This window comes from Podarcis muralis, chromosome 1 (assembly GCF_964188315.1).
Source record: "Podarcis muralis chromosome 1, rPodMur119.hap1.1, whole genome shotgun sequence".
In the NCBI taxonomy this organism is placed as follows: Eukaryota; Metazoa; Chordata; class Lepidosauria; order Squamata; family Lacertidae; genus Podarcis; species Podarcis muralis.
In genome coordinates, this window is record NC_135655.1 from 4,628,229 (window position 1) to 4,653,968 (window position 25,740).

Sequence of the window (25,740 nt, forward strand, 5' to 3'; positions counted from 1 at the left end):
GAAGGACAGATCGTGAAGCTGAGGCTCCAAGACTTTGGCCACCTCATGAGAAGAGAAGACTCCCTGGAAAAGACCCTGATGTTGGGAAAGATGGAGGGCGCAAGGAGAAGGGGACGACAGAGGACGAGATGGTTGGACAGTGTTCTTGAAGCTACCAGCATGAGTTTGACCAAACTGCGGGAGGCAGTGGAAGACAGGAGTGCCTGGCGTGCTCTGGTCCGTGGGGTCACGAAGAGTCGGACACGACTAAACAACAAGAAACATAAAGAAAATGAAGGCGTTTTCAGATTTTGAACACGATGCTAGTAAGCTGTATCATGAAGGGCCAAAGACCACTCTGCTGTAAACTGTGGAAAAAACAGACGAAAGAGGCTGGATTTAAACAAGTTTTATTTAATTCTTCAATGGGAAGGGGTGGGGGAGTTAAATGATATAAAATAAGAAATGCACTGCCTTACAATCTGCCGAACCAAACCAGCTGTATGTTTCCATAAGGTTCTCGTACGAGGACACATGTTGCTCTGCGCTTAAGAATGGGACTGTAACAAAGGCCATGTTGGGTTCAGGGTGCCGCCATGAGCTTCCCAGCAGCAGGAGCACCACTAATACAAACAGCCGGCAAGCTCGCTGGCGCAATGCAGACACTTGTAATAAAAACACAATCAAGGGATACTTTTGCTTCTCATTTCACCTATCACAAGCCCCATATTTTCCCATGCAGTCTCAGCCAGCCATTAACCACGTGGTCATGCTTAGATGGGCTTGTAGTCCAACTTAGACTCCAGCTTCTTGGAGTCGGCAACTTTCCTAACAGCCTTCATGAAGTCCTCCTGCACCACGAAGTCGTGATCGGCACGAATGGCAAACATCCCTGCAAAGACACAAGAGTTTGGGAATCAAGCTGTCAGAGAGAAGGAAAGGGGCGCAATCTGGTTCGTGCAGGCAACTCTCTGTGCTTCAGTTTTAACTGAAATGTTACGAACGCAATCCAGACCCAACAAGCATGTTAGGGCTCCCCTTCATGAGCTATAGCAGATGCATATAGCCCCTTCATGAGCTATAGCCATGCATATGCTCCTCCTTCCATAACTGTGACACGTCATGAATTATTTGAGCTTTATAATAAGTCTCCGGGACGCTGGTGGTGCTGTGGGTTAAACCACAGAGCCTAGGACTTGCCGTTCAGAAGGTTGGCAGATCAAATCCCCGCGACAGGGTGAGCTCCCGTTGCTCGGTCCCTGCTCCTGCCAACCTAGCAGTTCAAAAGCACATCAAAGTGCAAGTAGATAAATAGGTACCACTCTGGCAGGAAGGTAAACGGCGTTTCCATGCACTGCTCTGGTTCGCCAGAAGCGGCTTCGTCATTCTGGCCACATGACCCGGAAGCTGTACGCCGGCTCCCTCGGCCAATAAAGCGAGATGAGCGTCGCAACCCCAGAGTCGGTCACGACTGGACCCAATGGTCAGGGGCCCCCTTTACCTTTACTAATAAGTCTCCAAGGGATCAGGAAAATGGAAAGTGATGTCACAAAGATCTCGTTTCCTTACCTGCTTCAGTGCATACGTTTCTCAGATCAGCACCATTAAAACCATCGGAAAGCTTCACAATTGCTTCGTAATCTATAAAAGAAAAATTCCTGGGTTAATGGGAATTGTGGACTAAGAGCAAAAACCTGTTGCAAAAATCAGAACGCTTTGCTTCTGACTGACACAGCAGTCCTGATGTGTGAACAAGCCAGGCAGGGTGGCTCTGTCCTGCCTCCACATTCAGAGGCAGCAAAGCTTCTGAATTCCAGTTGCCGGAAACCACAGCAGGCGAGTGTTGCTCTTGCGCTCAAATCCTGCTCGCGGGTTTCCCATAGGTACCTGGGTGGCCCCTGTGAGAACAGGAGGCTGGAATGACTGGCAGAATCCAAGACCAGGGAGAAGAGTCGGTGGAAGAAGACTGGAAAAAGTTTAAAGACTATTTACAGAAATACTGTAAAATTAATGAATGTTAGAAAAATGTTGGAATGAAGTTATATGGCTTTAGTAGAAATGTTATAAGGAATTAAGTATAAATAGATTATTAGAGCATTAAAGGGAAAAATAAGGTTAGAATGTATTAAGACAATTATAGGATAGAAAATAGAGGAAGATGGAAAGGAATTGCTGAAACAATTAATAGAAGTGGAATACAAAAAGGGAGGTGTGAGGAGGTAATGGAAATTAGTGAAAGAAGGATAAAATATTGAAATTGGACTGTGTTTTAAATGGTTTTTGTTTTGTTAGTTGTATGTTAGTGTTTTGCAGTGTTTCCCCCCCCTTTTTTCTTTTTGTATTGTATTGTATTATTGTATGTTTTTTCTTTTTTGGTTTTTTGTAGTGTTGTGTGCAATTTGTTGGAAAGCTAATAAATATTATTATATATATAAAAAAAGAGAGAGAGAATAGGAGGCTGGACTAGATGGGCCACCCAGAAGGCTCATCTTACTCCCACTCGTTCATCGTTTTATTTGCATGCCGTCGTTCCACAGTTAAAACCCTGCTCAAAGGTGGCTCACAACATGAACAAAAGTAACATAATTCAAAACGCAACAGAAGTAGTCATAAACCATAAATAAAAGATTAAAAAGTACACAATCAAATTGAACTACAGTGGACGCTTGGGTTGCAAATGTGATCTGTGCGGGATGCACGTTCGCAACCCGCAGCATTCGCAACCCACGTCTGCGCCCGCGTGGGTTGTGATTCGGCGCTTCTACACATGTACAACTGCTGAAACCCAGAAGTAACCCGTTCCGTTACTTCCGAGTTTCGGTAGTCCGCAACCTGAAGGTATAACTGTATCTCCACATTAATCAAAATAAAGACACAAAAAATCAATACAGTGGAACCTTGGTTCCCGAACGGCTTAGCTGATGAACAAATCGGCTCCTGAACGCCGTAAATCTGGAAGTAAGTGTTCCGGTTTGTGAACATTTTTTGGAAGCCAAATGTCCGTTTCGGCTGTTTGCATTGTTTCCAGGGCCAATCAGCCAATCAGAAGTTGTGCCTTGGTTTTCGAACATTTTGGAACATTTGAATGGACTTCCAGAATAGATTGAGTTCGAGAACAAAGGAACTACTGTATAAAAAACAGCAATAACGTTCCCCTCAACCCCCGCCCCCCCAAAAAAATCAAGCAATACGACACCGAAAGAGTCTGTTCAGCAGCCTCAGTTTTTGTAACTGGAGTTCACAAGAGAGATCAGGAGCAGGTCAGACAACCTGATACAACATACTATTCATGATGCCACCATAACAAAATGTTTCTTTGGCTGTGCCAGCTTCACTATTCCAGCAGCACTAAAAATAAGTGTGGGTCGGTATGGTGCAATGCACGAGTGGGAAACAGATACGGCTGGTGGGCCAGGTTGTTATCTCCTCCACCCCCTGAGGGCCAAGTTCATCACACCCTTGTGGCTGGCCAGCTGTCAATGTCCACAATGGGAGAGCTGGGGTAAGTCCCAGAAGAGATCTGGGCAGTATTGGGGAGGGCAGTTCCAACAACCTTCTGTGAACAGGACAACCCAAATAATTTTGTGGCAACTTAAAGAGCAACAAATTTATGATGGCACAAATTTTCGTGGACTGTAGTTATTAAGGTGTGCTTATCAGGGATGGCTCCGACCTGGTGGAATGCTCTGTCCCATGAGACCAGGGCTCTGCAGGATTTAACTTCCTTCTGCAGGGCCTGTAAGACAGAGCTATTCCGCCCGGCTTTCAATCTGAACTTAGCCTGATCTTTCATTCCCCTTCCTTCCCTCCCTCTCCCCTTTTTATGAGGATTACCTGCTCTGGGATCCCACAGCTAATTCTCCCCTGGTCTCCTCGCTGGCCCAAATAGGACTAATTTAGCCAGCTAGCCCTGGTGATCACCTAATGTTTATTGGATGGATTTCCCCCCTAAATTGATTTTTGAATTCTGAATTTATTGTTATTCATGTTTTATACTGTATTTTATGCTGTTTTTTGTTGCATCAATTAAAATTTGTTGTTAGCCGCCCTGAGCCCGGTTTTCTGAACCAGGAATGGTGGGGTATAAATAAAAATTTATTTATTATTATTATTATAAAATTTTGCTGCAGAAGACCAAGCTGGCTATTTCCCTGGAAATTTACAATCTGTTACAGGAAACAGACTTGAATATGCAAAGCCCTGCCCTCTCCCAAATGCATCTGTGAAGCCCTGGGGACTTACCTATTTCCCCATGTTTCGTTATAGGTCCTGCGTGGATCTTCAGTATGTCTAACCTGGCCTGTTCATTTGGCAAGTCAATATCTAGAAGGGGGGAGAAGCTATGTCAATTTCGAAAGGTACGCAAGCGAAGGGGAGGCACAGACTAAGGCCAACCCTACAGAAACTCAATACTCACGGATTTTCCTGTCCAGTCTTCCAGGACGCAACAGTGCCGGATCCAGAGTGTCTGGTCTGTTTGTAGCCATTATCATTTTAACTCTGTGCAGAGTATCAAATCCGTCCATCTGGTTCAGCAACTGGAACGTGCGGCGAGAAAACAAAAGCTTTGGTTAATTGGCAAAGAACTTGCCCCACTGAGCGGGCTGAGAGGAGCAGTGTGGGGCAGCATCTATGCAGCAGGTCCCAGGTTCAGTCTTGTCTTGGCATCTCCAGCTTCAGGCTGGGAATAATCCCTACCTGGAATCCGGGAGAGCTGCTGCCAGTCTGAACTACTGAGATGAACAGACAAATAGTATGGTAGTCCTGGTACGCCCAGCGCAGGACCTTAAGGTCCACAAATGACAACACTTTGTAGGTCCGAAGTCGCAAGGTGGTTCAAGGTGGTTAGATTGGTCTCAACTAGGGCCAGGGCCTTTACAGTACTGGCCCCGACTTGGCGGAACGCTCTGTCACAAGAGACCATGGCCCTGTGGAACTTGACATCTTTCCGCAGGGCCTGCAAGACAGAGCTGTTCCGCCTGGCCTTTGGTTTGGACTCAGTCTGACCCTTATGTTTCCCTCCCCTTATGGTTTTGACTTTTAAAATGAGGCTGCATTTTAAATTGCATTTTAACCTGTATTTTAATTTTTTCCCTTTTTTTCTTATTCTGTTTTTACTGAAATTTTATTGGTGTTAGCCACCCTGAGCCCAGCTCTGGCTGGGGAGGGTGGGGTATAAATAAAATTTATTATTATCATCATCATCATCATCATCTGACTCAGTATAAGGCAGCTTTCTATCAGTGCTCCTGTTCTGCAACCCTTCTTTTTTGTGTATAATTTTTATTTTACAATTCAAAATATTCATTAAACTACCTTAAAATGTCAATGACTTCCCTTCTCCTCTTTCCACGGTTCAATCTGCACATCATAAATCCCTGCATTATTTTCATAAACTAAACCTTCGGCATTTCATTAATACATTCATCAAAACTTGTTTACACTGTTGGAATTTATCTTAATGCGGCCAACGTTTTCATGTGTACACAGCCCCCCCCCCATATATTCAATAAACATTTTCTGTTCTGCAACAACAACAACAATTGCCTACGTACCCACGGGACCGCCTCTCCTGGTCTGCCCCGCGGAGGACCTTAAGGTCCACAAATGACAACACTTTGGAGGTCCCAGGTCGCAAGGTGGTTAGATTGGTCTCAACTAGGGCCAAGGCCTTTTCAGTACTGGCCCCAAATTGGTGGAACGCTCTGTCACAAGAGACCAGGGCCCTGTAGGACTTGACATCTTTCCGCAGGGCCTGCAAGACAGAGCTGTTCCGCCTGGCCTTTGGCTTGGACTCAGTCTGACCCTTATGTTTTCCCTCCCCTTATGGTTTTGATCTATGGGCTACTTTTAAAATGAGGCTGCATTTTAAATTGCATTTTAACCTGTTTTTTTAAATTGTTTTTCCGCCCTATTATGTTTTTACTGTAATTTTACTGGTGTTAGCAGCAGCCCTGTTCCCCACTCTGGCCAGGGAGGGCGGGGTATAAATAAAAATTATTATTATTATTATTATTATTATTATTATTATTATTATTATTATTCTAGACATGTAGATGGGACTGCATTTCAGGCACAGAATGGCTGCTTTATGCCAGAAGCTGTTCGGTATGTGCAGCTTTTGGTGTTGTCTATTTCCAAGGAAAAGACCTCCTCCATAAATGATTTCAGGAGGCACCAGTGGTGAACAGCTGCAAACAATTTCAACATCACTGTTCAGCTATTTCATCTTAGCAACTGATCCTGAAGTCTCACATTTTTTGCTGCCTGCCTAGGATTACAAAGATGTTTGTGTACGCGTGAAAGACGACCGGCTCCAGTTCAGAGAAGCGTTACCTCCATTAGAGTTCTCTGAATTTCTCTGTCAGCTGATGTGCCCTCCGAGAAACGACGGCCACCTAAGGAGAAAATCAGCGGGAAAGAAGTCAGACCCTTTCACTGGTCACCACGCAGGGCAGCTCATGAAAGGAGCGAGGGGAGTTAAAAAGTCAAGTTGCAAGCTGAGGTGCAAGGTTTCTGTTTAGAATCTAGGCAAAAGAAAAGAACAGAAAGGGGGTTTGAAAGGTTCCCTTCAAGAGATGCTCATCACTCAAAAGCAACTTCTATGACCAAATTGTACCAAAGTACCTTTTTCAGGTACTTACCTGAGTAAATTAGTTTTACTTTCAGGTGGTTACCCCCAGCCCCTGTCCCACTGACATACTGTATTAAGCTCCAAGTAAACAGCTCCAGGGGGATGCGGGTGGCGCTGTGGGTTAAACCACAGAGCCTAGGGTTTGCCGATCAGAAGGTCGGCAGTTCGAATCCCCATGACGGAGTGAGCTCCCGTTGCTCTGTCCCTGCTCCTGCCAACCTAGCAGTTCAAAAGCACGTCAAAGTGCAAGTAGATAAATAGGTACCGCTCCAGCGGGAAGGTAAACGGCGTTTCCGTGCACTGCTCTGGTTTGCCAGAAGTGGCTTAGTCATGCTGGCCACATGACCCGGAAGCTGTACGCCGGCTCCCTCGGCCAGTAAAGCGAGATGAGCGCCGCAACCCCAGAGTCGGCCACGACTGGACCTAATGGTCAGGGGTCCCTTTACCTTTAAACAGCTCCAGCCTTTGAAAGTGGATGTCATAATACAGCTAGTTGTCAGGTGCCAGAAGACTCTGCAAGGTGGGGTGTGTTTTTTTTAGGGGGGGGGGTTCTTTTCAGCCCACGTTTCTGTCACAGGTAAACTTTTGGAGCCACATTCCAGTGGTGTGGCCAGAGCCAAAAGTGGGTTTGTCTGTCTTTGTACAATAGCCTACATCCAAGCCATGCAGAATCGAGGCAAGGGGCAGTGCAAGGACAAGGGCAAATCAGGACTTGCGAGGAGTGTGGCATCTAACGTGTGGGATGGTCTGGGGAGAGTCCTGAGGACCAGAGAGAGGACTGGCCCCTCGGATTAAGGTCCTCCACATCTGCTCTCGTGTGTTTGGTGTATAGCAGGGGTGCCCAAACTTTTTTTTGGCAAAGAGGACCAGATTTGATGAAGCGAACATGCTCAAGTTGATGAGCTTTTTTTTTTAAGGACATGAACTGCCAACGGGGGCCAGATTAAATCGATCGGCGGTCCAAATTTGGCCCCCGAAACGGACTTTGGATATGCCTGGTGTAAAGGTTTTTGGCACAGTCACCCTTCCTGCCTCTCCCTAGTCTTGACTCTTGTTCACCTGTCGGAAAGCTGTATCAGCTACATTAAGGTAGATGCATAAAATGCATATTTTAGGAGACACGGAGACGAAAGCCCTGATTAATTTTTACATGAGGAACTGGATAAAGGTAAAGGAAAAGGGACCCCTGACCATTAGGTCCAGTCGTGACCGACTCTGGGGTTGCGGCGCTCATCTTGCTTTATTGGCCGAGGGAGCCGGCGTACAGCTTCCGGGTCATGTGGCCAGCATGACTAAGCCGCTTCTGGCGAACCAGAGCAGCGCACGGAAACGCCATTTACCTTCCCGCCGGAGCGATACCTATTTATCTACTTGCACTTTGACGTGCTTTCAAACTGCTAGGTAGGCAGGAGCAGGGACCGAGCAATGGGAGCTCACCCTGTCGCGGGGATTCGAACCGCCGACCTTCTGATCGGCAAGTCCTAGGCTCTGTGGTTTAACCCACAGCGCCACCCGAGTCCCATCAGCTACATTACGTGTAGGCAAAGTGCAGTACAGGTAAGCAGAGCAGTTCTTTGGGCAGCTGATGGGGGGGCGGGGGGTGAAAGCTTGATGGGCTTCTTGTTGAGCTGCTCAGCCTTACCAATAGCGTCAATTTCATCCATGAAAATGATGCAGGGCTGATGATCCCTGGCGTAGTTGAACATCTCTCGGATCAACCGGGCGCTTTCGCCAATGTATTTGTCCACAATGGAACTAGACACCACCTGCGGAAAGTCGTTACAGGTAGCATGAGCGGGGGCGGCTGCAGATCAAACAGGTCTGCTTTAAGATTCTGGAAAGGCATCTTAAAGAAATTGTTTTACCTTTAAGAAATTGCAGTCAAGCTGGCTGGCAACAGCTCTGGCCAAGAGAGTTTTCCCCGTACCTGTGTGGACAATACACAGAGGTTGCATCAAGAAGTAGTGGAAACAAGTGGCAAAAGGTATACATTTAAACCAAAGTACAAAGCGATATCGTGTTACAGGGGCAGTGTAAGCCTTTGACCAGAGACCCATGCTCAAAATTTCCATTCATGCCCTCTGGGTGAGCCTGCCCCTTAATCAAGTCTGCCCGTTAAGCCTTATCAGTCCTGTGTCATAGGGTTTAAGACTTTCTATCTTGTTCAACTGGCCTTCCAGGATTGATGCTTATTGGTTGGACTGTTGTTGTTGTTGTTTAGTCATTTAGTCGTGTCCGACTCTTCGTGACCCCATGGACCAGAGCACGCCAGGCACCTCTGTCCTCCACTACCTCCCGCAGTTTGGTCAAACTCATGCTGGTAACCTCGAAAACCTCGAAAACACTATCCAACCATGGTTGGACTGTGACTACCTTTAATTATGTTTTTCTGCCTCTGCTATTCCTGTGAGAAGAATGGGTGTGTTGTTTTGGTTTTGAAACTTGTATTCTTGGGTTGGCTTTTATGTCTGGCTAGGAAGTGGAAGAAAATGTGGCCTATACAGTCATACTTCGGGTTACAGCCGCTTCAGGTTGCGTTTTTTCGGGTTATAGATTATGGAACAGGTTACTTCCGGGTTTTGGCAGTTGTGAATGCGCAGGAGTGCTAAATCGCAACCTGCGCATGTGCAGAGGGTTGGACTAGGTCAGTGTTTCCCAAACTAGGGTCTCCAGCTGTTTCGAAACTACAATTCCCATCATCCCTGCCCAGTGGTCTTGCTAGCTGGGCATGATGGGAGTTGTAGTCCAAAAAAACAGCTGGAGACCCAGGTTTGGGAAACACTGGACCAGATGATCCTCGTGGTCCCAACTCTAAGATTCTATGAAGATTGTTTTGAAGAGAAAAGGGGAAAAACACATGTTTGCTATTATGAGCTCATGGGACAATAGAGGCACAACTGCTATGAGTTCTTTTGGTTTTTTTACAGTCAAGCTACATATAAATTCTATGAAACAATGTGATTAAAAATGTATAGAATAATGGCATTCAAAGAGCATTTCAAAAGGGATTAAGACACGAAATTACTGGATTATTTGTACAGGGCTGGAATAACTCCGACAATGCCGGTGTTTAAAATGTAACCCCTCCATTTCAGTGCTCTATCTGCTGGCTCCTAAAAATGTGACCCCCACTTCACACCCACCCACCCACTGCTACTTGAAGGAATATTGCCACAGAGCAGTTGATGCGGAATGAAATCTCCCAAGAGTCATACTGTTTGTTCAGCAGTCAAGAGGCAAGCAGACCAAGGACACCAACCTGGTGGGCCATACAGCAAGCAGCCTTTGGGAGGTATAATCCCCACACGTTGGAACAATTCTGGATTAGTCAGTGGCAACTCTATAACCTGCGAAGAGAAGCAACAAAACGTGCCTTGGATTCAAAACAGAAGGTATACAAAGGCCTGGTTCACGTTAATGATGAACTATGGTTTCATCAAGTCATAGTTTATTGAACCATGGTTTGTTTGATCACTGAAACATAGCTTCACCGTGGGTTGTTTGCCCATCTACAAATCAAAATGTTGTTGTGGTTTTGCTGGTTTACAAACCTTGGCTTGTTTTCCATATGTCTGAACCTGCCACCTTTCCCTAACCATGATTTGTCTGGCCATCTCAAATTCAGGTAGGACAACCGTGGGACAATTTTGTGTCAACTCAGAGTTTTGTTAAAGAAACCATGGTTGAAATTTAGTGGTATTCAGCTATGTTTGTTCAGTATATTCCCACTGAAATGAATGGGCCCAGCTTAGTTATGTCCATTGATTACAGCGGGTCTACTCTAAAACTAGGTGGACACAACTCCAAAACAAGTCAATTGTCTGTGCTACTTTTTGTTGTACGCAAGACTTTTGTGCAATGGTGTGTAAGCCAATTCGAATATCCTACATAACACCTGAGCTGCTTAAGGCTCATCAGACAATGTTCTGTGTCGATAAATTGATGGTGGCAGGGGAGTCCACAGCTGGCTAGCAGAAACTAATGCTAAACTACCAAGGCCAGCAGTGATTTGTTCAATGCTGCCCAACTTAGATATCGCACCAATCTAGGGTTAGAGGATATCAGGAAAGGGAAGAGGAACTGGCTTGACAGCAGGGAAGAAGTGTGCATGCTTGTTCTGAAACCCAACGCTACGACCAAATTGTACCAAAGACTTAAATGTCTTCCCTGTCAGCAAGGTAAACATATCCATCATTCAGACCAATAACAAATCAGGCAATTACCTCTCTTAGTTCCCTGATTTGTTCCGACAATCCTCCAATCTCGGAATAAGATACATCTCCAGGATCTTCATGAGACATGTTGTAAACGAGGGGGTCAACTTCTCTTGGCAAATATCTAAATTGGAAAAGCCATACAACTGATGTCACCTGCTGATTTTTAAAGCCCCTCTAAAGCAACCCCACCCACAGTTTGTTGTTGTTTAGTCATTTAGTCGTGTCCGACTCTTCGTGACCCCATGGACCAGAGCACGCCAGGCACCTCTGTCCTCCACTACCTCCCGCAGTTTGGTCAAACTCATGTTTGTAGCTTCGAGAACACTGTCCAACCACCTCGTCTTCTGTCGCCCCCTTCTCCTTGTGCCCTCCATCTTTCCCAGCATCAGTGTCTTCTCCAGGGAGTCTACTCTTCTCATGAGGTGGCCAAAGTACTGGAGCCTCAGCTTCACGATCTGTCCTTCCAGTGAGCACTCAGGGCTGATTTCCTTCAGAATGGATGCGTTTGATCTTCTTGCAGTCCATGGGACTCTCAAGAGTCTTCTCCAGCACCATAATTCAAAAGCATCAATTCTTCGGCGATCAGCCTTCTTTATGGTCCAGCTCTCACTTCCATACATCACTACTGGGAAAACCATGGCTTTAACTATAAGGACCTTTGTTGGCAAGGTGACGTCTCTACTTCTCAAGATGTTGTCTAGGCCTGTCATTGCCCTTCTCCCAAGAAGCAGGCGTCTTTTAATTTCGTGGCTGCTGTCACCATCTGCAGTGATCATGGAGCCCAAGAAAGTAAAATCTCTCACTGCCTCCATTTCTTCCCCTTCTATTTGCCAGGAGGTGATGGGACCAGTGGCCATGATCTTCGTTTTTTTGATGTTGAGCTTCAGACCATATTTTGCGCTCTCCTCTTTCACCCTCATTAAAAGGTTCTTTAATTCCTCCTCACTTTCTGCCATCAAGGTTGTGTCATCTGCATATCTGAGGTTGTTGATATTTCTTCCAGCAATCTTAATTCCAGCTTGGGATTCATCCAGCCCACCCTTTCGCAATTTCCCACAGTTTGTAAGCCACATATAAAAATGAAAATAGCTGAGTAAACTGACTGCCTTGGGGGTAGGGAAGGCTTGGCTCTACATGTTGGGGACATTCAAAAAATAGGCTGGGTAGCACTCAGTTAGGGACGATGCAGTTACATTCTGTCATGGGAAATCCTGCAATAAGCAGGAGGAGGGACTGGATAACCCATCTAACTCTATGACCATGAGTAGGCAAACTAAGGCCTGGGGGCCGGATCCGGCCCAATCACCTTCTAAATCCAGCCTGCGGACGGTCTGGGAATCCGTGTGTTTTTACATTAGTACAATGTGTCCTTTTATTTAAAATGCATCTCTGGGTTATTTGTGGGGCATAGGAATTCGTTCATTCCCCCCCCCCCCAATATAGTCCAGCCCACCACATGGTCTGAGGGACAGTGGACTGGCCCATGGCTGAAAAAGGTTGCTGACCCCCGCTCTATGAGCCTAGAAAACTAATACGTTTTTATTTAACATTGGTTAGCATATAGATCAGCTGATTCAGTAACTACTCTTTTTAATGGGGGGGGGGTGTCTCTTCATGTCATCTTTGCAAATATTAAAAAAAAACCACCACCAAATTTTACAGCTATTTTTAATACCTTCTGTGATGCTAACTAAGATTAGCACTTGGTTTAAACTTACGGTATTTCCCCCTATGTCTGGTATTACTAGTTGCAATGTGCATCCAATAATCATGAGCTTTCTGGCATCTCTACACAACCACACATGGGTAAGGCCTGCATTAGGAATACTGTGCTTCCAAGATTTAAATAGTGATATTGAAAATGTTTTTTGAGCTGAGTGCCAAAAAATAATAATTGTAATTTATACTGTGCCTCCTGAACCAAAAAGCTTAATGTTACCCTGTTCACCAAATATGCTTCATAACCCACTTTTATTCCTGAATTGGCACACCAAGTGCTACGACGCACTGAGATTTTGTAGGAAACTGGTTTTGCTTTCCATTCTGATGGTCACCGTACCAAATCAAGGTGCCAAAGGAAGCAGGTGCAAGCAAATGCTTCAATACCCTTGGAAATTTAATCAAATAAGAAAACACTCCATGTCTGCCCTTGGTTTGGAATGCCCAGGTCTGTTTCTGCACCAAGAGCAAGTGAGACTTTGAAAAAACAGTTTTTTAAAAAACAAAAACCCTTTAAAAAAGGGTTTTTATAGCCCCTAAATCAACCTTTCTCAACCTGTGGGTCCCCAGATGTTGAACTACAACTTCCATCACCCCTAGCTAGCAAGGCCAGAGCTCAGGGATGATGGGAGTTGTAGTCCAACAACATCTGGGGACCCACAGGTTGAAAACTGCTGCAAATGCTTCTGTAGCCAATACTTTGCAGTAGCTCCACTCCAGGCGTCCTCCATCCCACTCTCCCCTCCCGCCCACTTGATGAGAAGACCTTACCTCATAATAGTTAGGGTGGTCATATCCAGTGCAACTCTTGTCCCAGGTTTCAGCTTACTTTTATCGAGCTGAATGCAAAAGGAAAGGAGCCAATTGTTAAGATTTGGAAAGCTAAGTGTAGAAGAAGTCGTTTCTTACGGTGCTGTCAGAAACTGACAGCTCCGACCACACTAGTAATTGGGCACTGTCAGATCCAGAGTTGAATCCAAACCACATGAGGTGACTCGCCAGCTTTCTACTATGAATTGACCCCATTTTACAGATTTTACTCTCCGAAGTTGTTTGAAATCTAAGCCAATTAAAGTATCAAAGTGTACTGTTCAGGACAGGGATAGTAACCCATCACGACAGTATTTCTTCCAGCTCACACTCTCACAAGCAATTTACGGCACTCACCAAAGGGAAGAACGAACTGAGTGTCAAAAACACATATTTGCCCATGCATGTGCTACAGCGCTAAAGTCTGTGCACGTCTGAGTTATGATCTGAGAGACCAAGACCCATATTCTCAAACGCGGGATGCTCACCTGACGACGGCAGCCGACAACATATCTTGGTCCATTTGTTGCTTTGACAATGACTGGAAGCAGCAAAAGAAAGAACATGGCAGCATTTTAATTTTTCTGCAATTGTGGCTGCAAAAGGACATGTTGCTAAAACATTTTCGCAGGGCTGGATGCACCAGCATTGCTGCGCTATTCGTACTTGGCTTTTCATTTTGCCCTGTTAAATTATTTTGTCAGCGTGCCTTGAAATGTGGCAAAAATGTAACTTACTAAATTAACAAAACAAACATTAAATACACCAGTAAATTAATAAAACAGTCAGTAAATATACTAATAAATATCCCTCTTAATGAACTCACATTTCTCTTCTGTTAACTGTTTAAGAACCTCACCAACGATCTGTTTAAAAAAAAGAAAAAATATTAGACCTACTGACCAACACCAAGAATCCTGCCTATCTGGGTCCCACAAAGGGACATGAAGTTCATTCACCACAGTACCCTCAGACGTTTTGAGTCCAGACCCGTATATGGAAATCTAATAAACTGTTTAGGGCCCCAGAAAAATACCCATTAAACCCAAGAAAAACTGGAGATGCTAAGGCACCCCACCCAAATGGCTCATTTACTGCCACATTCCTATCAATATATAAACACTCACCTGTCCAACACTCTGCAAAGCCTTGAGGTCATTTTCAGATTTTTCATACTGCTTGGTGAGCTCCTTCAGCTGTTCCCTTACTACAGACAAAGAAACATTGAAAAAACTTGTTATGCATGTTCTAAATCAGTGCTCTATTTCCCCCCTCAGACAAAATGATCACATAGGAGCTGCAAAATGTTATTTTCAGATGTGCACAAGGCAGACTAGAAAGTGCACTTCTTTATACATTGATTCTCCCCCACCCCAATCAAATAAACGTGGCATAATGACCCTCACAGATGCTTTGCTAACCAATGTGTGCTGTGATCCTGTGCACACTTATGTGAAAGCAAGTTCTACTGGAAAAGAAAGCAAGGCAGGACTAGGGAACCTGTGGCTTTCCACCCTGTGGCCCCCAGCTGTGCCAATGGTCAGGGATGCTGGAAGTTTGGGTCCAGCAACATGTGGAGGACCACAGGTTCTCGCCCTACCCCTGCCTTTCAAAAGGTACTAAACAGACTGGAACAGATGGAGCTTTAGCAGCAAATGTCTTCCTCTGCTTTCCTTTGGACCAAATCAGTGAGGCCAAGGGTGGGGTGGGGGGGTCTTGTTGCCTGGGCAGCCCAAGACCTCCATACACACTGCCCAGAGAGGTAATTTGGTACTGCAAATGCAGTAAAAACAATGCAGGACGCAGCAGTTACAAGTTACCGGTCTCTGCAGCCACAACAGGTGCTGTGATTCTCCAGAAGTTTGACTTCACCTCCAGAGGCACACTCCATTGTCTCTTGAGACAAGACAGATGCCAATAGCCCCCATCACCTTTTCATGCACATAAGGGGCATCTTGACCCTACCTGCTTTTTTGCTGAAGGGGGGAGCTGGAAAACAGGGATCTCTCAGAGCACCTCCTCCACCAGGCAGGTCTACCCAAGGCGAAGGCATTCCAAGGGGATCACAGGAAAGTAGGAATTGGCCACCTATCCTGAGCCAGACTGCTGCTTCATCTCGCTCAATATTGTCAACAGAGTGTAGAAGTAGCTCTCTGGAGCTTCAGAGTCCTACCTGGAGATGCTAGGCATCTAACTCAGGTGGTTGTGAACTCTCCTCCTTTGGAGGTTTTTAAGAAGAGGGGTTTTTTTTGGATTTGATATCCCGCCTTATCACTACCCGAAGGAGTCTCAAAGTGGCTCACAATCTCCTTTCCCTTCCACCCCCACAACAAACACCCTGTGAGGTGAGTGGGGCTGAGAGACTTCAGAGAAGTGTGACTAGCCGAAGGTCACCCAGCAGCTGCATGTGGAGGAGCGGGGAAGTGAACCCGGTTCACCAGATTACGAGTCTACTGCTCTTAACCACTACACCACACTGGCTCCAAGCAGAAGTTGGATGGCCATCTGCCATGTATGATCTAGTTGAGATTCCTGCATTGCAAGGGGTTGGACTAGATGGCCTTTGGAGTGCCTTCCAACTCTATGTTCTAGGAGTCTATGAGCTCCTTGGAGGGAAATGGAAGGGGAGGAATCATAGAACTGGAAGCAGTCCCCTCCCCCTCTCTCACACAGACAAAACTCACTGCAGTCAACTATAGGCAACCAACCATGCCCTGCCCCCCATCTCTCTCACTGCCAACAAAACCCAATACCTTGGCATACAGACGCTTCAGGTTGCATTTTTTCGGGTTATGGACCCGCCAAAACCCAGAAGTACTGGAATGGGTGACTTCTGGGTTTTGGTGGTCGCGCATGCGCAAAAGCACTGAATTGCAACCCGCACGTGCGCAGATGCGCCGTTGCGGGTTGCGAACGTGCATCCCGCACGGATCACGTTCGCAACCCGAGCGTCCACTGTAAATGAATAGAAATACAACCTGCCCATGTGACGCTGACACAACAACCTTACACACACACTATATGGAAGAATGAAATTTTACTACCTCCCCCCCCCCAATGTCTCCTTCCCCACCCCTTTTCTCCCCCAACGTAAACGCTGTCTATAACATCATATGTCTCACACTGAATATGAATGATCTGCAGAAAAAAACTCTTATCAGCTGGAAGCAGATGCTGTAGGTACCTTTGTGACACGAGAAAACCTTTAATAAAAACCAAAACAAAGAAGAATCGGAAGGGACCCTGGGGGTCATCCAGCCCAACCCTTCAGGACTCTCAACTTAACTATTCTTATTTTTATTGCCAACAGCAACTTGAAGTAGCTCTCCAAAGCTTCATAGTCCTACCTGGAGATGGCATCTAACTGAGGAGCTTGTAGCCTCTGGAGGTTTTTATGCCTGGGTTGGACGGCCACCTGTTGACACGTGTGATGCTAGTTGAGATTGTGAGGGGGTTGGGCTGGATGACCCTCGAGGGTCCCTTCCAACTCTATCAACCTAGGACAGGGGTGGCGAACCTATGGCATGTGTGCCAGAGGGGCCACTCAGAGCCCTCTCTGTGGGCACACATACTGTCGCCCCAGCACAGAGTTCGTAGGGGCAGCATGCAGCTGAGTAGAGCCGTGCGTGCACAAGTAGCCAGTTTGCCACCCATGGGCTGCAGCAGAAACGTAAAAGCGATGCAGGGATCTCAACGACAGAATCCACGGCAGATGGCCATTCAGCTTCTGCTTTGAAATCTCCCAAAGAAGCATTTCTTGAAGGGAAATCATCAAAATGGCCATGTTGTCTGGGAGGAATTCCCTTTTCGTGATTTCCCAAACAAGGGTAATGTAAACTTTCACCTTTCAATAAAGAGTTGTTTGTATCATCAAAAGCTCTGTTATTGTGTTTTTCTTTTAAGACAAAATATGTTAATGTATGAGTTGTTGTTTTCCTGTAAACTAAAACTGCATTAAAAAAATCCTTCCAGTAGCACCTCGGACACCAACTAAGTTTGTCCTTGATATGAGCTTAAGTGTGCATGCACACTTCTTCAGATACACTGAAACAGAAGTCATTCCGTTTCAGTGTTTCTCAGGTCTGGTGACTTCTTTTTCAATGTATCTGAAGAAGTGTGCATGCACACGAAAGCTCATACCAAGAACTAACTTAGTTGATCTCTAAGGTGCTACTGGAAGGAATTTTTGTTTGTTTCGACTATGGCAGACTAACACGGCTGCCTACCTGTAACTACAACCACAGTACGGTATTCAGGTTAAATGGCAGTGTTAGCACTTTGTGATAAATAAGTGGGTTTTGGGTTGCAGTTTGGGCACTCAGTCTCTAAAAGGTTCGCCGTCATTGTCCTAGGTACAGAGGGCCTTCTCGGTAGTGGCGCCCGCCATGTGGAATGCCCTCCCATCAGATGTCAAAGCGATAAACATCTACCTGACATTCAGAAGACATCTGAAGGCAGCCCTGTTCAGGGAAGTTTTTAATATGTGAAATTTTAGTGTATCTTTCATCTTTGTTGGAAGCTGCCCAGAGTGGCTGGGGAAACCCAGCCAGATGGGCGGGGTACAAATAATAAATTATTATTATTATTATTATTATTATTATTATTATTATTATTATTACTACTACTACTACTACTACTACTAGGTACAGCAATGATACAACTAATCCAGAATGCAGCAGCTAGACTGGCCTCAGCCCAGTATACCTAAAGGAGCGTCTCCAACCTCATTGTTCTGCCCGGACACTGAGGTCCAGTCCTGAGGGTCTTCTGGCGGTTCTCTCCCTGCGAGAGGCCAAGTTACAGGGAACCAGGCAGAGGGCCTTCTTGGTGGTGGCGCCGGCCCTGTGGAACACCCTCCCACCAGATGTCAAAGAGATAAACAACTACCTGACATTTAGAAGACATCTGAAGGCAGCCCTGTTTAGGGAAGCTTTTACAGTGGTACCTGTAATCTAACTTGTTCTGGAGGTCTGTTCTTAACCTGAAACTGTTCTTAACCTGAAGCACCACTTTAGCCTATGGGGCCTCCTGCTGCTGCCGTGCCGCCGGAGCACGATTTCTGTTCTCATCCTGAAGCAAAGTTCTTAACCCAAGGTACTCTTTCTGGGTTAGCAGAGTTACTATGGAAGAGAGGGTGCTAGATCAGATGGGAAAGTCCTGTGTTCCTAAGACCTGCCACACATCATGCTGTTTACCCAGTCCTTTTTTTAAAAAAAATAATTTCCCAAAAGCCCAAAAGGTTATACAGTGGTACCTCAGGTTAAGTACTTAATTCGTTCCGGAGGTCCGTTCTTAACCTGAAACTGTTCTTAACTTGAAGCACCACTTTAGCTAATGGGGCCTCCTGCTGCCGCCGCGCGATTTCTGTTCCCATCCTGAAGCAAAGTTCTTAACCCGAGGTACTATTTCTGGCTTAGCGGAGTCTGTAACCTGAAGCGTATGTAACCTGAGGTACTACTGTATTTCTGGGTTAGCGGAGTCTGTAACCTGAAGCGTATGTAACCCGAGGTACCACTGTATTTCTGGGTTAGCGGAGTCTGTAACCTGAAGCGAATGTAACCCGAGGTACCACTGTATAAGGGCAGGCACACCTTTGTTCGAGGTCCTCCTCCTTTCCTGCATGTGAGGGGAGCACCCTGTTGCAACAGCTTTAATAAAGATCAGGCTTACGAGCTACTTTGCTTCTCAATATTCTCTGGTTGGCCTCTTGTTCTTTTCTCCTACTGGTGGGGAACCCACTTAAGGACTCTGTAGGGGCTCTTAAGATTCCCTTATGGGGAAGCAGTAACCCGAGGCACCACCGTACTAGGTAGAGCTCCCTGGAGGGAAAAGGCGGGGTGTGGGGGACCCCCAGAGGCCATCCATCCCAACCCCCTTGGGACGCGAGACTCCGTGGCCTCCGTAGCAGCTCAGATAGGAATGCAGGCCAATAAAGAGAAGGGGGAATGAGGTGCGGCCTAGGAAGCCCCCCTCCCTCCTTCCCTGCCCGGCCCCGCGAGGGAGGCCCCTCTCCCCGGCCACTCACGCTCCTTGAGGCGCCCGTCGATCTCCTTGTGCTCCAGGAGCTTCTTGCGGTAGTCCTGCAGCGCCTTGTCTCGGGGCTCCGCCATGATGATGATGGTGCCGATGCGGCTCTCGGCCGGGAGGGGGGCACTGCGCACGCGCAGGCGCCGCGAGGGACGCCGGGAGAGGAAATTACACGGGAGAAAGGGGAGGAAGGAGGGGCTTCCTCTCTCTATGGCTCATCCGCCCGCCCTAGACTTCCCGCAGCTCTTCGCCCCCCCGCGGCCTTTGGAGAGCTCCCCCTGCCGGCTCGGAGGCGAGCTTGCGGGTTAACCTCAAACCCCACAAAGAAATAGGACTTTGAATTTGGAATAAGGGATAAATGTAAACCTTTTAAGCTTTGTGCATAGATATTTACATTAGTATAACTTTTGAAAGTGACTTGTAATAAGATGAAGAAGGTTTAAAATTGGATTACTAAGAATATAAACAAGCACCAAACAATGGCTGCTTTTTAAATTATATTTTAACCTGTATTTTAAATTGGTGTTTTTTCCCCTATTATGTTTTTACTGTAATTTTACTGGTGTTAGCTGCCCTGAGCCCGGCTCTGGCTGGGGAGGGCGGGGTATAAATACAATTTATTATTATTATTATTATTATTATTATTATTATTATTGGAACCAAGAGGGGGAGTGGAGGGAAGTCAAGCAAAATTATGACTTAAAAATTTGTTCATGATGTTTTCTTTTCTTTTTCCAATGTAGTGTTGTTGTTATTTTTATTTTTTCTTCTGTCGTTATGTTATTTTTGGAAATTAATAAATTGTTATTCCCCCGCCCTGAAAAGGAGGTGACCTTGCGGGTGGGAGAAATGTCTATTTCGAAGGGGCTTCCCAGGGCCATCTAGTCTGACCAGCTTGCAGTGTGGGAATTGCAGCTAAAGACTGGCTAGCTTCAGGTCAAGACATTTGCCTGAGGTTGCTGGGAGGGCAGAATGGTAGAATCACCAGAAAGGACCCCCAGAGGGTCTGATCTAGAAGGCTCTTCTCATAGCTGTCAATTTTTCCCTTTTCTTGCGAGGAATCCTATTCGGAATAAGGGAATTTCCCTTTAAAAAGGGAAACATTGACAGCTATGCTTCTTCCTCTTAGGTTCTCACTGGGGTGTCAAAAGCAGCTCCTCCTAGTCAAAAGGGCGTCCTCCTTGCATCCCGTAAGCAATTGTCTGAGCAACATCATTTTTAGCCATGTTGCAATGTGTTCTAGAGAAGTCGGTCGCATGTACTCAGAAGGCAGGCACAAGAAATGAGGCCTCCAGTGCCGGATTTACGTATAAGCTAAACAAGCCGTAGCTTAGGGCCCCACTCTCTTGGGGCCTCCCCAAAAATTTAAAGGGAAAAAAACCTGGATGTACATTTCCAAAATATAAGATAAAAAAATAAAAAAATAAAAATCTACATGCAGCAACAGTGTTTTGTGTTGTGTAGGCTCCTATGATGTAAGTCATGGGCCCCGCCTGCTAGCCTGCTCCCTCAAATATCACTGGTTTGCTCATTTCTAAATATAGGGTGCCTACATTCTGCATGGACTGTTATGTGCAAATGGCTTTGGATACCTATGAGGTCCATAAATTACCATATAGCATATGTTCAACACAAAGAACAGCGACAATTTCTTGTTGACAAAGGACAGCTGGACATATAAAGGGCCCCATTACCTTCAGTAGCTTAGGGCCTCATCAAACCTAAATCTGGCCCTGCTTCAGGCATTGTGTCTTCATCGCAGTTATGCTGTCAGGCCCTGCCATAAGCCATGCAACACACTTCTCTGTGAGCTTACTCTGATGTAAGTCTGGCTGCATTCACTAGGAATTTTTTTTTAAATTGTATGTATTAAGTTGTGTGCTAGACGCTTCTAATCCCCTGGAATCAGCAAGTGCTGTAGATGTGTGTCAATAAACCATATATCTGTTGTGCGTCATTTCTAAAAGGAAACACAGACCCTGAGCAAAGCTAATGGAATGCGTGGAATCTCACACTGCTTGGATACTGGGGTGGAGTGCGTTGCAACCTTATCCATACTGCACTATTTGTAATCTAGTGGTGCAGCAATGAAACTGCTAGCACATTTGCAATACCTAAGCAGGGTCCAAGGTCTGTATAGTCAAAGCTATGATTTTCCCAGTAGTGATGTATGGAAGTGAGAGCTGGACCATCAAGAAGGCTGATCGCCGAAGAATGGATGCTTTTGAATTCTGGTGCTGGAGGAGACTCTGGAGAGTCCCATGGACTGCAAGAAGATCAAACCTCTCCATTCTGAAGGAAATCAGCCCTGAGTGCTCACTGGAAGGACAGATCCTGAAGCTGAGGCTCCAAGACTTTGGCCACCTCATGAGAAGAGAAGACTCCCTGGAAAAGACCCTGATGTTGGGAAAGATGGAGGGCACAAGGAGAAGGGGACGACAGAGGACGAGATGGTTGGACAGTGTTCTGGAAGCTAACAGCATGAGTTTGACCAAACTGCGGGAGGCAGTGGAAGACAGGAGTGCCTGGTGTGCTCTGCTCCAGGGGGCCACGAAGAGTTGGACACGACTAAACAACAACAAAGCAGGGTCCAGTCCAGATACAGATTGGATGGGGCATCCTGTACTCACAGGGTCCAGCCTGTGGGAAACCTGCAAGCAGAATTTGGGCACGAGGCCTCTCTCCCCTCCTGTGATTTCCAGCATCTGGTATTGAGAAGCACGTACAGCCCCTGTTATGGGATGCTGGCAGCAACTGGAAAGCGTTTATGGACTCAGGAGGAGACGTTCTCCTTGAGAATTGGGACCCTGGTGAAAGAACTGCTGGTGCAATGAGTGCTGCTGTCCTCTGGTGTGTGCACACCCTTTTGTTATTTCTCAAAGATGCGTTTCCTGTCTACCTGTTCTATTCTTGGAGCGCCTGAAGCAAGTCATCTCATAAGCATTAGAAAAGCAAGCCCCAAGGAAAAGAGTCAACAACAATAACACAGCGGATGTTATAGATGAAGAAGCAACCACAGTCCAATAAGCCACGGGGAATATCTAAGTGGCCAAGATGCGCCCTGCGTCATAGAGATGGTCCTCAGTTTGAAGAATCCTGGGAATCCCCTCACAAAACTACAATTCCCAGCACCCTTAAACTACAGAACTACAGGTGGGGCTCCCTCCCAGCCCTACCTCGAGATGTCAGGGATTGAACTTGAGACCTTCTGCATGCAAAACATGTGCTGTAACCATTGAGCCACTGCCTTTCCCTTAATAATACAGTACAGTGCGTGCCATCCTGCTTGTTTCGTGTCATATATGTAGATACAATAAACACACATGATGTAACTGACTGTATGTTTGAAGAAATAATATATACTATTCATTGTATTGAATTGTAGATTTCAACAGCAGCTACTACTGTAAGATCCACTGTCCTGTGATATCATATATGAGTTTGTACTACTGATGAAGCCCAAGACGGCGGAACAAGGCTAATATTAGACTCTGTGAAAGGATTCTGTGGAACTGCAACAACCTTTCGTGTGGATTGTTGGGCTCTGTGAACAGACAGGTGGAATAGACCCTTTCACATATATGGACCTAATGCATAAACTGATTAGAGAAGGAACTGATCCACTGGGTCTTCGACATTTTTCGTTGAACTTTATGAGTTACTTCTGTTGAAATCTACAGTTCAATACAATGAATGGTGTATATAATTTTTTCAAACATACAGCCGGTTACGTCTTGTGTGTTTATTGAATTTGTTTATATTTGTAGATACAGCATGCATATTCCAAACTCCTGTACCCCAGACATTGATGAAGATATTGAACAACATTTGACCCGGGACAGAGGCAATAGGACCATGGGTTCTGGCATATCTGGCGCCGTGGTGCAAAGATCCCTCTGGCGCCCCCCCCCCCCGCAACTCCAAAACAAGGGGGGTAAGGTGGGAAATGTCCTCTGCCTCCCCCACCGCCCCAATCCCCGGCATGGTGGCAGCAATCAAGCAGGAAAACATGATGGTGGACATGCTCTCCGGCATCGGGGTGCCCGAGTAGGCAGCCTGGAAAGGCTGAGTGCCGCCTTTTGCCAGGAAGGAGGAGGACAATGACCGGGAGCAGGGCCGTCTTATGCAGATGCATAGACTTGGGAGGGAAGGTGGCAGCTTCCATCCTAAGCCTCTGTGGGGGTCGGTCTCCTCCTGCGGAGGAGGCTTGGGAAGAAAGTTGCATGCCTGCCAGCCATATACCGTATGTTTCACTCTATAAGACGCACCAGACCATAAGGCGCACCTAGTTTTGGGAAGAGGAAAACAAGAAAAGAGATATTCTGAATCCCAGAAGGCAGAACAGCAAGAGGGTGTGGTGTAGTGGTTAAGAGTGGTAGTCTTGTAATCTGGTGAACCGGGTTTGCATCTCCGCTCCTCCACATGCAGCTGCTGGGTGACCTTGGGCCAGTCACACTTCTCTGAAGTCTCTCAGCCCCACTCACCTCACAGAGTGTTTGTTGTGGAGCAAGAAGGGAAAGGAGAATGTTAGCCGCTTTGAGACTCCTTAAAGGGAGTGAAAGGCGGGATATCAAATCCAAACTCTTCTTCTTCTTCTTCTTCTTCTTCTTCTTCTTCTGGGATAGCTTCTTGCTGTTCTGGCTTATGGGATAGCCACGCGCAGCCTCTCCCGAGCAGCAGGATGAAGGCTCCCCCAAGAGCCGCGCTCCCTTTAAAGAGTGTGTGGAGCGTGTGCGGAGCTCTTGGGGGCTTTTCCCCTAGGAGGGAGAAGGGCAGCCCCTCAGTCCCTCCTCTCTCCTCAGGGAAAGAGCCGCACACACGCTCCAGGCGGCTCTTTAAAGGGAGCGCTGAGCAGAGCCTCCTGCCTGCATTCGGTCCATAAGACGCACACACATTTCCCCTTATTTCTTAGGAGGGGAAAAGTGCATCTTATAGAGCGAAAAATATGGTAGTTGGCAGGGCACAACTGGCTGGCGTGCAGGGAAAGGGGAGGCTGCCGGCAAAGCCGCACAGCTCCCCCACTCACTAGGGCACCCCTGAGAGGCCGGCACCCTGGCGCAGCGAACCACTAAGACCAATGGGAAAGATGGCTCTGCATGGGTTATCACCTCCACCTGGAATGACAGGGACTTATAAATTACTACCCGATGGGTGTGGCTACCTCCCAACTGGTTGTGTATCCACCTTATGATAGTTCCTTCTAATTTGCATTTATCCAATCTGCAGGTGAGCTGTCCTTGATAGACCAGCCGGTACATTCACAGCTCTGCTATTAATCATTAACACACCCTGATGCCTCAGCAAGTTGGCCCACACAGTTGCACTTAAGAGCTGATGCAAAGATTGCTCATTGCAGCACACAGTCCCCGGCATCTCACAATTCCAGGGTGTGCTTTCTTTCCAATGCTGGCTGCCCAAATTGTGACCCACAACCAAATCCCAGGACCAATTCCACCCTTGTGTACTCAGTTACCTGTGAGCAAGCTCTGTTGAACTCAGTGGAGTTTAAGCAGGCATAAGACTGGGCAGTAAATGCATGCCAATGTGTGTCTTCTTAGAATTAAGGTGGCCATTTGATGCATGCTTACACAGGAGTAGACGCGCTCTTGGCCTGATCCCGCAGGCTCTTTTTATGTTCCCCAAAACAGGACCAAAAGCATCTGTTTCCCAGCAAAACTGACTCCAAGGGCGGAGTCCCCATCCAACTATACATTTAAAACACCACCATACCATTTTCTAAGGGACTCGGGTGGCACTGTGGACTAAACCACAGAGCCTAGGACTTGCCGATCAGAAGGTCAGCGGTTCGAATCCCTGCGACGGGGTGAGCTCCCGTTGCTCGGTCCCTGCTCCTGCCAACCTAGCAGTTCGAAAGCACGTCAAAGTGCAAGTAGATCAATAGGTACCACTGCAGCGGGAAGGCAAACGGCGTTTCCGTGCGCTGCTCTGGTTCGCCAGAAGCGGCTTAGTCATGCTGGCCACATGACCGGCTCCCTCAGCCAATAAAGTGAGATGAGCGCCACAACCCCAGAGTCGGTCACGACTGGACCTAATGGTCAGGGGTCCCTTTACTTTTACATACCATTCTAAACAGGCATGGATTCTCCCATAGAATCCTGGGACCTGTAGTTTGTTAAGACTGTTGTTAGGAGACCCGGTTCCCCTCCCTGCTCTACAACTCCCGGAGAGTTCCCTGGGAAGAGGGATTGATTGTTCAAACCTCTCTGGGAATTGTAGATCTGGGGAGGGAATAGGCGTCTCTCAGCTGCTCACCGCACCTGTAACAAACGACAAGGTCAAACTCAAGGTGCTAGTCTACAAAGCGCTGGGGACCAGTTTAACTATGAGGTCACC

General features: G+C 46.6%; 1 protein-coding gene across 1 annotated transcript; it reads right to left on the minus strand.

Moving 5' to 3' along the window:
• Nucleotides 1–373: 373 nt before the first annotated feature.
• PSMC6 (proteasome 26S subunit, ATPase 6) lies at nucleotides 374–19,543 on the minus strand. Its single transcript, XM_028723532.2, has 14 exons — nucleotides 19,385–19,543; nucleotides 14,487–14,566; nucleotides 14,186–14,225; nucleotides 13,848–13,900; nucleotides 13,321–13,388; nucleotides 10,837–10,951; nucleotides 9,873–9,960; nucleotides 8,479–8,540; nucleotides 8,256–8,379; nucleotides 6,316–6,377; nucleotides 4,397–4,517; nucleotides 4,222–4,302; nucleotides 1,549–1,620; nucleotides 374–871 (listed from the first exon to the last, which is right to left on the minus strand). Exons 1-14 carry the CDS (start codon nucleotides 19,467–19,469, stop codon nucleotides 753–755), a joined length of 1,170 nt encoding a protein of 389 aa, XP_028579365.1. The 5' UTR covers nucleotides 19,470–19,543; the 3' UTR covers nucleotides 374–752.
• Between the last annotated feature and the right edge of the window lie 6,197 nt (nucleotides 19,544–25,740).